The 14856-nt window shown below is 39.0% G+C and overlaps 1 protein-coding gene across 1 annotated transcript in view; it reads right to left on the bottom strand.

The window, feature by feature from the left end:
• CFH (complement factor H) overlaps positions 1-8758 on the bottom strand; it is a 123700-nt gene extending 114942 nt beyond the window's left edge. Inside the window, exon 1 of the mRNA XM_036754491.1 lies at positions 8321-8758. Within this exon, the coding sequence (XP_036610386.1) occupies positions 8321-8378 (58 nt within the window). The 5' untranslated portion in view covers positions 8379-8758. The remainder of the gene's footprint in view (positions 1-8320) is intronic.
• Positions 8759-14856: the final 6098 nt, after the last annotated feature.

Genomic DNA, 14856 nt, shown 5'->3' with positions numbered 1-14856 from the left:
AGAATTGCTGTCCAAAGTAAAAAAGTGAGTATAATCTGGAGTAGCATCAGGAACATTAGGGCTGTGGCAAAGATGATGACACCTCCAGGTCTACAGTAAAAATGATGACAGTTCCTGCATAGATATTAAACCTTATTACCAGTCAGGGAGAATAGCCCTCTACCACTACCTCCTTATGTTCCCTGGTCCACTAGCCAGGACCTTACATTCCCAGGGAGCTCCATGGCATTGAGAGGGTAGGGGGAATACAAAATCTTCACTCCAAGAGAAGCCTCTGAGCCACTCTACTCCTTCTTTTGGCTAATTAGACATGTTCACCTGCCTTTTATTGCCAGAAAATAAGGCTATCCCAGCAACGTCACCCCCTGGTCCTCCAAGCCCTCCCTGGGGAGAAGGAGAGATGTTATACAATGATCACTGGGTGTTGCACTGGCAGTAAAGTGGTGGGGCTGATCACTTTTACATTTCAGTGAACAATAGGCTACAATGGGCCTGTCTTTTGACCCATGCAAGTGTCAAACACTACCCTCAATACTGGGGTAAGGCAACTTCTATTATAGGGCTTAAGCTCTTCTACTCTACACAGGGATAGAGTGATGCCATAGGTCTGAGCACAACTGGACTACCATTGTCGGGTCCAGATTCTATACTGCTACGGCAAACTTGATTTGGCTACATTCATATATAACTACAAGACTTAATGCTGCTGGCTCAATTACATTGCCATTTCCAAAAAGATATTCAAAACCAAACAGCTGGCACAAATATGACTCTCTTAAAGTTGATAAGGCCTTTCTTTCAGTATGCTTCACCCAAGGCAATTGGATGATAACAGCCTTTAGCAATAAAAAATCATCCAGGCTAAACATAAGCAGAGTAAAAATACTTAATCTGAATTTGTCCATTTTTAATGATGATTTCAAAGATTTCAAATTTTCTGGACAGCTTTGAACATAAGCTGGGTTTTACAAAGATCACCTCATAGAATGAGGAGGTTTAAATTACAAGAATGAAAGACTCAACAAAACTGGAGGACCAAAAACAAAGTTTATTCTAATTGTCTTCAAGATAGAATACTCTTAAGGACACAGAGCATACTCACATTAGTCTCTTGCCTGAATGACTGACCATAGACGGTTTATTATCTAATCTCCCGAGATTAGGCAGCCCCTCATAGTTAAAAACTTAATATCTCTAGAATGATCACTCAAAGCGTTATTAGAAACATGAAGGCCAGTCCAGGCTCATTTTTCTCTGCACTGCCCATTCTTCCTTCCTTCCTTCATTCCTTTCTTTCTTCCTTCCTTCCTTCCTTCCTTCCTTCCTTCCTTCCTTTCTTTCTTCTTTCCTTCCTTCCTTCCTTCCTCCTTTCTTTTCCTTTCTTTGTTCTTTCCAAATCCATCACTCTTCCTATTACAACTTGTTTCCATTCCAATATTAGGACAGTAGAGGTGGAAGCAGAGAGGAAGAGATAAATTCAATAAATATATTAAAGAATGAACATTGAAAAAAAGAAAAAGGGACCGAAATTTTTGACAATTGATATTGGCTTACAAGTATTTCTCTTAATAATTCCTCAATTCATGCTTTTGTCTAGACGTGTGATTTCTTCAGGGTAGGGAGCTCCTGATTTGGAAACTCCATCTACTGATTCAGATAAACAAGTGTTCTGTAGCTTAGAGCCTCAGACAGTTGTCTGAAACACTAAGAGGTTAAGTGACTTGCCCAGGTCACAAACTAATATATGTATCTGAGGCATCTTGAGTAAAAAGCTCTTTACTTGTCTGCCAGCTAACTATGTCATGCTATCTGTCATTTCCTTAAATGCTGAATTTATTGTTCATGAATTTAATTCATTTCAACAAGCATTAATTAAATCCCTATATGCCAAATATTACGCTAGATTCTGAAGATTAAAAATGCAGAAATAATACAAACCCTGCCCTCAGGAAGCTCACATTCTATACAAATAAATAAATGTAAAATAAACACAAAGTCACATCAAGTAAAGGTAGTGGAGTGGCACTGGCCCTCCTAGGTTCAGAAAAGACCATGTATAGACAGTGACACTTGACTCTGAGCCTTAGAAGGAGGGAGGGACTCCAAGAGAAGAAATAAAATGTTCTCTGAATGGAGAAGAGCCTTTGTGACAGCACCCAGGAAATGGAATGCCCTGAACAAGAAAAGAACAAGTAGGCCAAACTGATGGCTTTAATGTATTTTGATATTTTGGTGGGAATGTGAGAAGGTACAATTTTTTTTGAACTCTCAAAAGAAAAATATATTTTTAAATTTTAAATTAAAGCCAATATTGGAAAGTTACCAGGAATCAACAGAAGGTTTCCAACAGTGACAGTGAGCTTTCCAAAGAAAATCTATTTCTTGCCATAGTGAAGACATTTCTTGGATACCTTATGATGCACAATCATTTTGTAGTTTCTACTATTTTTGAAAGTGGATCATGCCAAAGCACTTGTGAAATGATGTGGACTCAATGCCCTGGCATGAGTACTACCAAGAAATGACTTCACTATTTCAGATTTATGCAAAACTCAAACAGTCCACTAGAGGGCACCCACGTTCTATCAGAAAAAATATGTTCCATTAAGGTTCAAAGTAAATACAATGAAGTTGATTACCTTATTTTGTTCCTGATTTTTTTTTCTTTTTACTGATAGCATAAAAATTTAGGGTTTTTTTTTTTTTACTGGAAAGTTGTTCGTTATACACTATTTCGAAATACATATTTTTCCTACTTGCCATTCCCAACTGCTTCATAATATTTTGTTTTCTTGGGAAAAAAAAATAAATTAGTTGATTTCCAATTTAGCTGCAGGAAACTTTATGCAATCACACTAAAAATATCAGAAATTTGAGTCTTTTCCTTTTGTTCACTGTCTGCAATGAGGCTACCACAAATTTTCTTCCCTGAGGAACTGACCAAATCTTGGTGAGTCCTACGAAGAGCCAGGTCCCAAGTGTAAACCAGCAAGTTGATTTGGTAAGTGATGTTCATAGTGGGTCTCTGAATATCAGGGCCATAGCAAAGATGATAGAACTTCTTACATAGTCTTCAGTTCTCCTCACTAGTCAGGAAGCATTATCCTGTACGACTAACTGCTTAGTGTTCCATGGCCTACAAACCAGGACTGCCCTCTACATGGGATCTCTATGGTAACAGAGAGGTGAGATGATACAAAATTTTTGCCACATGTAAGGTCTCTGAGGGTGTGTCCCTTTTTCCTGTAGAGTTTGGGTAGAAACTTTCACCTCCCTCTTGTCACCAAAAAGCAACCCCCCTTTCAACAACTACCCCTTGATCCTCCATGCTCTCCCTGAAAGGAATTACACCAGTAGCAATGAAAAGGGGCCAAACAGTTTCACATTACATTAAACAATTGGCTATAGTAGTCAGTCAACAAACATTTATTAAGCACCTACTATATTCAATGCACTGTGCTAAGAGCTGGGGATACAATAAGAAGAGCTTGGAATTTAATGGGAGTGACAACATATGCATATGTACAAACAAGCTACAAGCAAAATAAATACAAAGTAAGCAAAACTAAGAAGGCTTAGAATTTAGAGGAGTTGAGAAAAAGGCTTCTTGTAAGAGATGGGATTTTAGATGGGATTTAACAGATGCCTTGGAAGTCAATAGGTGGGGATGAGAAGGGAGTGCATTCTAAGCATGGAGGACAGCCAGAGAACATACTCAAAGCTGAGTGTCTTGTGGAACGGCAATGAGACCAATGTCATTGGATCGAAGAGGGGGTAATAAAGTGTAAGAAGACTGGAGAGATAGATTAAGACAGAAGGGAGTTGGGCTATGCTCGGAATGCTAAACAGAAGACTTTGGATTTTATCCTGAAGGCAATATGGAGCCACTAAATCTTCCTGGTGACTCTCCATTTTCTATCAGCTGCACTGCCTGGTTTTGACTCCACATAACATCCCCCTCCTCCCCACTACTTTTGAGCTTTCTTTTGTACACTGTCTTCCATGTTAGATTGTCCTTGAGAGCAGCCAGGACTGTCTTTCTCTTTCTTATTTGTAGCCCCAGAGCTTAGCACAGTGCCTAGAACATAGTAAGCATTTAATAGATGCTTATTGCATTAAATTGAATTGAAAATTATACTTATCTAAGAGGCAACAGAAAGTCACTGAAAGTTCCTGAGCAGGGGAGTGATATGGTCAGTCTTATGTATCAGGAAAACTATTCTGGGATTTGTACTGTGGAAAATATTATACTATTTTATATCATTTCTAATTTCAACCAGACCCAGAGCCTGAATTAATGAGTAACTGGATGAAGATCCAGGACCTGGGCTTCTTTGTTCTCTCTAAAAGTTTGCTCAGGAAATACCCTTACCACTGTCAGCAAGGCCAGATACCTGTTAGCCGTTAAGGACATTGCCCTAACCCCAGGAGAGATTACCTTGCTTAATATTCTACAGGTATATACTATGTTATGGAATGTAATGAGACACAGAGACATTGGGCTGTAGTTTCAACTGACTTTTGTCAACATCCTTTACAACCCTATTCCATTAAGGAAAATCCTCTTCTTGTATCATGGTTAAACATACATGGGGGTCATAAAAAATGAGGTAATACAGGCTTGCTAGGTCTGCTAAAATAACGTATATAAGTTTTCTCATTGCTTTGCTCAGGCAGCCAGAGCCTATGCTCTGACTCCTTGTACGTACAAGTAAGCTAGCCTAGCTATGCTTTAAGGGAAAATAATAAACAACATGGATTTTTCTATCACCTAGCTCTGTTGTTTCCTTCAACCAAATTTTCAGGTTTAACAGTACAAAGGGTGGATCAAAAGGGGAGAGACTAGATAAGGGAGGTCAGGTAAGAGGCTATTAGAGTTGTCTATGTAATGAGAGACACAACTGGGGTGGCAGTTTGAATGGAGAGATGAGAAAAGATGAAAGAAATATTGTGAAGGTCTAATAGACAAAACTTCACATCCAATCGACTGGATGTGAAAGATGAAGGAAATGAGTCATAGATGTCTCTGAGCTTTCAAAAACAGATAACCAAGATAATGGTTGTGCCACCAGCAAAAATAGGGAAGTTGGGAAAGAATGAAAAGGCTTTTGGGGAAGGTGATGAGTTCCATTTTCAATTATACAGTATGATATGCTAGTGCTCAGTAAAGAAGAGATATCCAGGAGAAAAGTGATAATGAGATCCTGAAGAAAAGAGCCTGGGTACAAGTGGAAAGGATAGGAGAACCACCATTAAAAAGAGAGAGAATCATCTTTTAAGCTACATGAGGGGAGAAGGAGGGATTGGCTAACAGGGTCAAATAGTAAATAAAGACCAAGGGGCATTAAAACCCAGAAAAAGCCAGTGGATTTATCATTTAAAAGGAAACATATAGATCGACAGCTTGAGGATGAAGATCACTATCAAACATTGAAAGAGTAATTTCAGGACAATGATGAGGTTTGAAGCCAGACTGCAAGGCTTAAGGAGAAACTGGAAAATAAGGAAGTAAAGGCAAGTAAGAATAGACTTTCTAGGAATATAGGAATGAAATAGAGAAAATATATAGTCTGACATCTTGGGGAGATAAAAGGGAAAATGGAAGGATATATCATATACATGCATATGCATATACATATACACATATACATATATATTAGAATAAATTTATTCCATTTCTTGTGACTATATTTCATTCCAACCTTAATTCTATCTTTTAGAATCCTCCCTTCCTCAAAAGCTCTGTTCAAATGACACCTTTATAGCACAATAGTATTACATCACATTCATATGACATATTTTGTTTAGCCTTTCCCCAACTGATGGGCGTCCCATCAGTTTCCAATTCCTTGCCAACACAAATGAAAAAAAAATTATATTTTAAATTAAATTTAGCCTTTTAAAAATTTTTGTGTGTGTAGATATAATTTATTCTCAGTCAACAAGCATTTATAGCAATCTGCAATCCTTTGTACTGTTAGAATTATTTCCTATTTTCAAAAGGACTTGAGGCAATTATAATATGGAAGTATTCAGGTTTTTAAGAAATTAAGATCCCCATGAGTTCCCTTTTTAAAGCAGCATAATTGCCCTAAACATTGAAACTAGTTAAGTTCTATATAGTGAGAAAAGGAGCAGGAAGTAATAGAAAGAAACTAGAGATGATTGAGAACAGGGTTCAGATTAGCCTTCAAGGATTAAATCCCAAAGCTAACTAACTAGTCTCCCCAAAACAGGTTTTTTGAAATGTGCCACATAAATGAATAATTTATAACCCTATTATGAATTCCTATTAGAATTATATACTGTCTTTACATGAACAGAATGAGTTTTTCTAATTCTTAATTGGTTATTCAAGTTCAGACTTTTAACCCTCTTCAGTTTAGATTTGAACTTATTATTCAAAAACACCCATAAATAATATATTTTAAGACATAGAAATTGAATTGAATGATAAATATATGTAACACACACATATAATGTATTTGATAAGATTTTAGAATTTTCTTTTTTTCATATCAAAGGATATGGAATCTAATTTCACACCTAATAATTGTAAAATAAAAAAAGAATTTGCAAATTTACAAACTAAAAAGTTCCTATTAAACTCATGTCATTTATACTTTGAAAATTTATTTGTGTTGGCATTGAATAAGTGTTTATTAATTGATTCATTGCAAATTAAATTTAGGCCCTTTCCACATATAAAATCTTATTTAACTACAATTAAAAATAATTTACTGAATTCACCCAATTAATATTTTTAGCCTAACTTTTCCACAAAAAACTAACACCTACTGCTAAAGAACAATTTTTTAAAAAATTAAAATTTACCAAACTATTTTATGTTATTGTTGTTCAGTAGTTTTTTGGTCATGTCCAAATACTATGTGATAGTGCATTCTTCCTCTTTAAATTATAGTCAATCCTCAATTTATTTGGGGGTGGTGGTGGTGGTTAACAGTGCTAGAAAACTGCATGAAAGTCAGAAATGCAAATATTGATATTTTGAGGCTATAGGAAATAAGTGAGGTTTCTGCAACCACCAAAAGCAGTCATCTTTAACTAGAGATTGCTGAAAATACACTTTTCTGAATATAATTCTTTATAACAAATCATCAATTCTTATAATATGCACTTTTCCGAACACAGTAACCATAAAATAACCCATAAAATGCAGCACACAAAATAAAATTGTTAACGTGTAAAACATTTTTCTAGTTAGCAATTCCCCTAGAATTCTGTGACTTTTGTGCTAACATCTCAATTTTAAAAAATTTTGATTTCAAAGAATATTCACTTTTCAATACACATGAAATCTACAGTACCATAAATACTTTTCTCCTTTTTGCAGATTTAACAAATCGTTATTCAAGGAGACAATGACTTCAAATTCAGAACTCTTCATACTATATTATGACTTCCTCCTCAAATAGAAGATGCTTAGTGCAGTTTGATGAAATGGATACATCAAATATTAATCCTAGTTATCACTTATCTTATGTGCACCAACAAAGCAAAGCACCCAAAGGTAAACCCACCAATTTGCTGTGAAACACTAGAGCTCATTTAAAATATATGTGTGATAACAGAAGTTTATTCATCAATTTCCTCACTATACTGAGAAAGGCCTGTCTCATTCTGTTTTCTTATCAGAATATTGCACTTAGTAGAGGATTTTCCTATAGTTCATATTAAAGTAATTCCTTGAAAGGAACCTAGTTATGGAATGAAGTTATCTGTTCATAGATTGAATTTCCTACTAACTTAAATTGATGCTATTTTTACAAATACTATAAGGAATTTCCATTCATGGTATATTAGAATTATTAAAAAACAAAACAAAAACAAAAACAAAACAAAACACCAAGTGCATTGGAAACAGAAAAGAAATACATTGATCTCTAGGCATAGATACTATCTAGGCTAGCTTAATCAATCCAGTGATAATAATATGGATTTTCTTAAAATCCCCAGAAAAGTAAAATAATAACTCAGCAAAATAAGTTTTTTTAGGAATATTTTACTTAATGCATCAAGAATGCATACTCTTTAAGAAATTCAGTAGCTCAAAAATGACTATTTCAAAAAAATTTACAATATTTACCCAGAAATAAAAAAATTAAAAGAAACCTCTAAATGTGCTATTGAAATAATTAACATTTTAAAATATCTATATATGCATGAACTATAGAAATAGAACAGGAAGGTAATTATAATCTATACTTTGATCTCCCTCTCCCCCAGTACTTCTCTGTAAAGTATATTAATAAATGTTTCTTAGTTTCCTTAGATGGAACCAAGATATTGTTCCCCTTACCTTGTGCAACACAGACAGTCCACAATAGAAGTAAAACAATCTTTACTGGAAATCTCATTTTTTGGACCTGGAAGCAAAATACATTTAGAAACTAGTTGGCTGATACCATGTAATGTTCTCTTCTGACTCCTCCAAGTGAGATCTTGTTTCAAACAGAAGTTGAAAATATGCTGCCTGAATAAAGTCCACTAACTAAATGTCCCACCTACTAGAAACTGGAGCAAAACTAGGGGGAAAAAACACCCGACTAATATCAAACCACAAAACTCAACAAGTCTTCTCTCATTCCTTGTATGAACAGAATTCTCTGTGTCCTCCCACTCACTATTAGAGTTCTGACCTCCACTCTGATTTGTCATTGAAAATACAGGCCGTGTTCTCAGTTGGATTATTTTCAAGCTCCTAGACGGTGCAAAGAATCAATTAAAGAGCACTTTCTGTATGTACCCCACCTCCCATTTACTGAAACTACATGACTGCTTAATTAAAACTATTCCAAAGGGGGGCAGTAAAAGGAAGAGAGGGGAAGTAAATAGTTACCTTTTTTTTAATCTTTCATTTACAGTACTTCAGATTGACCAATACTTTCACAATCAACTCAGATAGCTTGTGTAAACTTTGCAAAGAATGCAGTTCTGACCTATGCCATTGCCTCCTTCTTTGGCAACCCATAAATTTTATTCTCCACCCCAGTAACATTATATTTATTTGTAAAGTAACTGATTCCCACTCAGTCCCAACAAATTAATGTAATAATCCAAATGATGAAAACTAGAAAAATCGGGGCTGCTCAAGTTCCCAAACCACAAAAATCTGACAAAACAGTTTTTTTTTTCTTTTTCTCCATGCTGTATAATTTTATCTATGTTTTATTCTCCAAGCCAATGTGCTGTAGTTTTTTTGTTTTTTTAAGCTAAGCTAAAAAAAACACACACACCAGGAAACAACAGATATCTTATGGGAAAGTAAGTTCCATTTGAAATCTCAGCCATTACTTGAAATTTTTAAATAATGTTCTCCAATGACTCTTGTTTTAACATAATACATTCACTCCAACCTTCCATTTACCTTTCCAAAAGCGCCATCTTAGTCTTGCAATTATCTCTAAAGCTAATACCAGGACAACTTTTATAAGCTAAGTCTATCACTCATTCGTTCAACAGAAATTGATAAAGCATTTACTGTGCAAAGATACACTGAGAACAGAAGATTTACTAAGATGAGGTCTTGCTCTAAAGGAATTTACAATGGCCATAATTTGAATTTGGGTAAATAAGAGGAACATCACAGGGTCCTCAGTTATGATTTTTTTAAGACCCAGTTTTTAGCTTTAATAACCACAAGGAATTAGAGTGTTCTCTTGATGCATTTGCTTTATTTATTTATCTTGGAGGGGATTTGGGATGTGAGACAATTAAAATTAGAGCTAATATGTTTGATCTTTTATTATGATGCAATTGTTTGCTACTTTTTTCTTTCATCATATTTCTGTGAAACATTCTATTTACCTTATATTTTATTCAATTTTATTTTTAAATTTTTTCAAATATTTTTTTCTGCCTTCCATCTCCTCAGCTCATTGAAAAAAGAAAAAGAAAAATGAAAGTAAGCATAGTCAAACATAACAAATTTCCATATTAGCCATATCCAAAAATATGTCTCATTCTGCACAATAGTTCATCACCTTTCAGTCAGGAGGTAAGTTATAAGTCCTCTGGAATCATGATTGATCACTGTGCTAATCAGTGTTCGGGTCTTTTTTTTAAATTGTAATGTTGATATTATAGCATAAATTCTTCTTTTGGTCTTGCCCTTTATTGAATATAAGTTTTGTTGCCAGTGATCAGTCCTTTTCACCATTCCTTTTGCGGTTCCCACCTCTGTCCAAGTGGAACTTTAAAAAAACAAAAACAAAAACAAAAAAACCCTCATTCTTTCAACCTTGTTTCATGGAGTGGAACTTTGTCTATTGGCCAGGCTCTGCTTACTTCTGTCAGGCTTACCGGAAGGCCCGGAAGGCCCGTTTTCCTAGTGTGTTTGTCTGGGGTCCTGCCACTGATGAGGGTTTGGGGTGAGAGGTGCTCGACACCCCAAAGTACCGAAACACTGGGTCCTGCCGAAAGAATTCGACTCAAGCTTTCTCAGCCAAGGGAAAAGATAAAGTTTATTAAGAGTTAGCCAAATAAGCCTGCCCCGAGAGATCCCACCCCTTGCGGCGCCTGTAAAGAAAAAAAGGGCCAGATCAGTTTGAGCTAGATTGGATCTGACTGCCCTCCTGGAGGCAAGATGGAGATTATATACACAAGGGTTGTGGGAGGGATTGAGGGGTAGTCTGGGGTGGCCAGAGGAGGGGTCTAGGGAGGGACTTAAGGAGGAGTCTAAGGAGGAGCTTGAAGGGACTGGGATGAGGTCAAACTCCGGGGGGGGGGGGGGGGGGGGGGGGGCCGGGACATAGCTGAAGGCTATACGGAAATGACAACCCATAAAGGGCTGGGGTATCAGAGCTAGGGTATAGATATTTTGATCAGGATTAAGGATGGGAAACAGGATTAAGGGTGGGAGGTCGTTGGGAAAACAAGATTAAGGGTGGGAAACAGCTGGACAATAGAGGACTGGGCAGGGTAGGCATTTGGGCTTAATGGTTCAGGCCAAGGCCAGGTCCAGTGGGAAGATTCAAGGAGAGTTCAAGGTTTCAAGGGGTTCCCAGAGACTGCCTTCATCATTCCCCCCTCAAACAAATGGGACCCAAATTCTTTTGGGGTCAGGGACGAAGGTCTCAGCTTCTGAAATTGCTTCCTGCTGGCAAAGGGGTGTAGAGCTGTCCCTATCTGGATGGGTCCTGTTCAAGGGGTACAGGGGCTGGCAGTCTTCTGGAAGTTGATGGCTTGGAGTCTCCTTTTCTCTCCCTTTCCCCGGAGGGTGCTGGAGTCTTTCGAAACAGTAGCTTGAGGTCCTCCAAGGGCTCACAAGTATATTCTGGAGTTTCTGGAGGAAAGGCAAGAGGAGACATTGGTTTAATCCTAGAATTATGAGTCCAGCTGGGGAGGCCTTCGAGTTTTACTGTTGTGGGAGTAGTGAGTATGACTCGGTAAGGTCCCTTCCAGGAGACATCTAGCTGTTCTCCCTTTTGGGTTTTCCATGATTTTAAATAAACCCAATCTCCTGGTTGTACTGTAGCAGGACACTCTTTTTCATTGTCCTCAGGTCTCGGAAGACACTTATTGGCATATTCGGTTAGAGCATTCCTGACAGCCCCTAGCTGAGTTGCAAATTGGGTGATTAAATGCTGTTCTGGGTCTATGAGGATGTCAGAGGTTAGAAAGGGCCTCCCATAGAGAAGTTCGAAGGGACTAAGCTTGATATTTTCCCGAGGCGTGATACGAACTCTGAGAAGCCCAATTGGAAGATTCTTAATCCAATCTTCTTGAGTTTCTATGCACAGCTTAGTAAGGACTCGTTTAAGGGTATGATTCATTTTCTCTACTTTACCTGAGGATTTTGGATTCCAGGCTGAGTGGAGGTGATAAGTGATTTTAAGTGTCTTTGCCACAGCCTGTGCTATCTGTGAAATAAAAGCTGGACCATTGTCACTCTGTAAGGAACCAGGTAAGCCAAAACGAGGTATAACTTCCTTTAATAGGAATTTTGATACCTCCTGAGCCTTCTCAGTTCTGCAAGGAAAGGCCTCTACCCAGTTAGTAAAGTTATCAACAAAAACTAAAAGAAATTTGAAACCCTTACACGGGGGCATATGTGTAAAATCTATCTGCCAGTCTTCGCCTGGGTAGGTACCTCTCCTCTGAACAGGTTTTAGAAGAGGGGGAGGTTTGACTGCCCCTTCAGGATTTACCTGGGCACAGGTTGGGCAAGCCCGACAGACTTGTCGGATGGTCTTTCCTAGCTTGCTGCCAGTAAAAATGGGCTTTATCAGGGTCTGGAGGGCATTTTTCCACAGGTGCGTAGCCTGGTGTAGGCCAAAAATAAGCTTCCACTGGCTTCCCTCTGGGATAAGGAGTTGGCCTGCAGGTGTCTGGAACCACCCAGAGGGAGAGAGAGTGTATCCCCTTTCTTTAGCGAGAGCCTGTTCTCCGGCGCTGTAAGAAGGTGTGAAGGAATCAGGGAGCTGTGGGAGTAGAGGAGCCAGAATGGTTAACTGACGGGCTGCATTCTTAGCTGCAGTGTCTGCCAGGTGATTTCCCACTGCCTGTTCCGTTTCCCCTTTCTGATGGCCTTTGCAAAAGATAACAGCTATCTCTGATGGCTTTTGAACAGCTTGGAGGAGATGTGAAATCTCCTGGGCATGTTTGATAGGGGAATTTTTTGCTGTCAGGTATCCCCTCTCTTTCCAAATTGCTCCATGTGCATGTAGAACATGGAAAGCATATTTTGAGTCAGTAAAAACATTTACTCTTTTATTTTCCCCTAACTCTAGGGCTCTGGTGAGTGCTATTAATTCTGCCTTCTGGGCAGAAGTTCCAGGGGGCAGGGGTTTTGCCTCTATGGTTTGGTGGAGGCTGACCACTGCATACCCAGCCTTTCTAACCCCATTTTCAATAAAGCTAGACCCATCTGTGTACCAATTAGCTTCAGGGTTTGGGAGGGGCAGATCTTTCAGGTCAGGTCTACTAGCATGAACACAGTCCAAGGTCTCCTCGCAGTCATGTATCAGAGCATCTGAGTGTGTGTTGTCTGGGAGGAAGGTTGCTGGATTAAGTGTGTGACACACCCTAAGGATTAGGTCAGGGGTATCTAAGAGCAAGGCTTGATATTTGGTGAGCCTGCCGCTAGTCAGCCACTGGTGGCTCTTTGTTTCCAGGATGCTCTGAACTCTATGTGGAATCAGAACTTCCAGGGGCTGACCAAATGTAAGTTTTGAGGCTTCCTCAATTAGAATGGCTGTAGCAGGGGTTATGCCCTGAGACATGCAGGCCATCCAGCAGCCACAGAGTCTAATCATTTTGAAAAATAGGCGACAGGCCTGGGGTCAAATCCTAGGGACTGGGTTAGTACTCCCAAGGCCTGTCCTCTCCTTCCATCAACATAGAGAGTGAAAGGTTTGTCTAGATTGGGCAGAGCTAATGCTGAAGTGGTGGTCAATTTAGCTTTCAGAGTTTCAAAGGCTCTAGCCTGGTCTGGGCCCCACTCTAGAGGGAGTGAGTCAGGGCCTTGAGTGGAATCATAAAGGGGTTTAGCAATGAGACCAAAATTAGGGATCCAGAGTCTACAGAATCCAGCCATGCCTAAAAAAGTCCTGAGTTGTTTCTTAGTGGCTGGAGTGGGGATAGATAAGATTGCCTTCTTCCTCTCAGAGGTTAAGGATCGAGAGGTGAGTGTTAATTCATGGCCCAGATACTTTACAGACTGGCATGCTATCTGGACTTTGTTCAAGGAGACCCTATAGCCTCGAGCACCCAGGAAATTTAAGGTTTCTATGTCCGCAGCCAAGGAAGCCTCCCGGGTGGGGCTACAAATAAGAATATCATCCACATATTGAACTAAGCTACTATCAATTAACTTCAGGTCCCTTAAATCCTTTCCCAGAGCCTGGCCAAATAAGTGAGGGCTATCCCGAAACCCTTGAGGCAAGACTGTTCATGTTAGCTGACATGGGCTTGATTCCCCAGGAAGTATCCATTCAAAGGCAAAAATAAATTGTGAATCTGTGTGCAGAGGTATACAGAAAAAGGCGTCCTTGAGGTCCAGGGTAGAGAACCACTTGGTATCCCCAGGGGTCTGAGTAAGTATAGTATATGGATTGGGGGTTATAGAATGTATAGGAATAATAGCTTCATTTACAGCCCTAAGATCTTGAACCATTCGGTATTCTCCATTTGACTTCCTTACTGGAAGAATTGGAGTGTTGCATGGAGATTGACAAGGGACTAGGATCTTATGCTTGAGGAATTTTTCAATTAGTGGTTGTAGTCCTTCCCAAGCCTCAGGCTTAATTGGATATGGACGGTGGTTGGGAAACACATTAGGGTCTCTAAGGCAAATAAGGACTGGGGTGGCATGAGTAGCTTTCCCAGGAATTCCCTGATCCCAAACAATTGGCTTGACCATCTCCCACACTTCCGGAGGAACGTGGGGAGGCCTGCTAAGCAGGGGGAGAAGGGAGATGGGAGGTTTAACTAGAGAAAATTGGCTCCCCAATTTCACCATCAGGTCCCTACCTAACAATGGAGTAGGGCAAGAGACTGCCCTCATCACCACTATGTTGTTCGGGTACTGAGTGTTAGATTCTTAAAGAATCATGAGAGCAGCTTGCAGAGCTGTAAACTTTCAGCAGACCCTCTGTGGCCTGATCAAGAGGACATTCTGATTCTTGGGCTTTCCAGGCTCTAGGGCCCAATTTGAGTCTAGGCCCCACTTGCCCCTGAATGGTGCGCCTAGAAAAAGTACCGTATTTCCCCATGTGTAAGACGCACCCTTTTTCCGATAAATTTGAGCTCTAAAAACTGAGTGCGTCTTATACAGTGGTTGTAGAATTTTTTCACTTGCAGTTCCCTCTTTTTTGCACTTGTCTTTGCGCTCAA

This window comes from Trichosurus vulpecula, chromosome 4, assembly GCF_011100635.1.
Source record: "Trichosurus vulpecula isolate mTriVul1 chromosome 4, mTriVul1.pri, whole genome shotgun sequence".
Classification (NCBI taxonomy): Eukaryota; Metazoa; Chordata; class Mammalia; order Diprotodontia; family Phalangeridae; genus Trichosurus; species Trichosurus vulpecula.
Note: the sequence above shows the minus strand (reverse complement) of the source record. Positions and strands in the feature narration are given on the sequence as shown.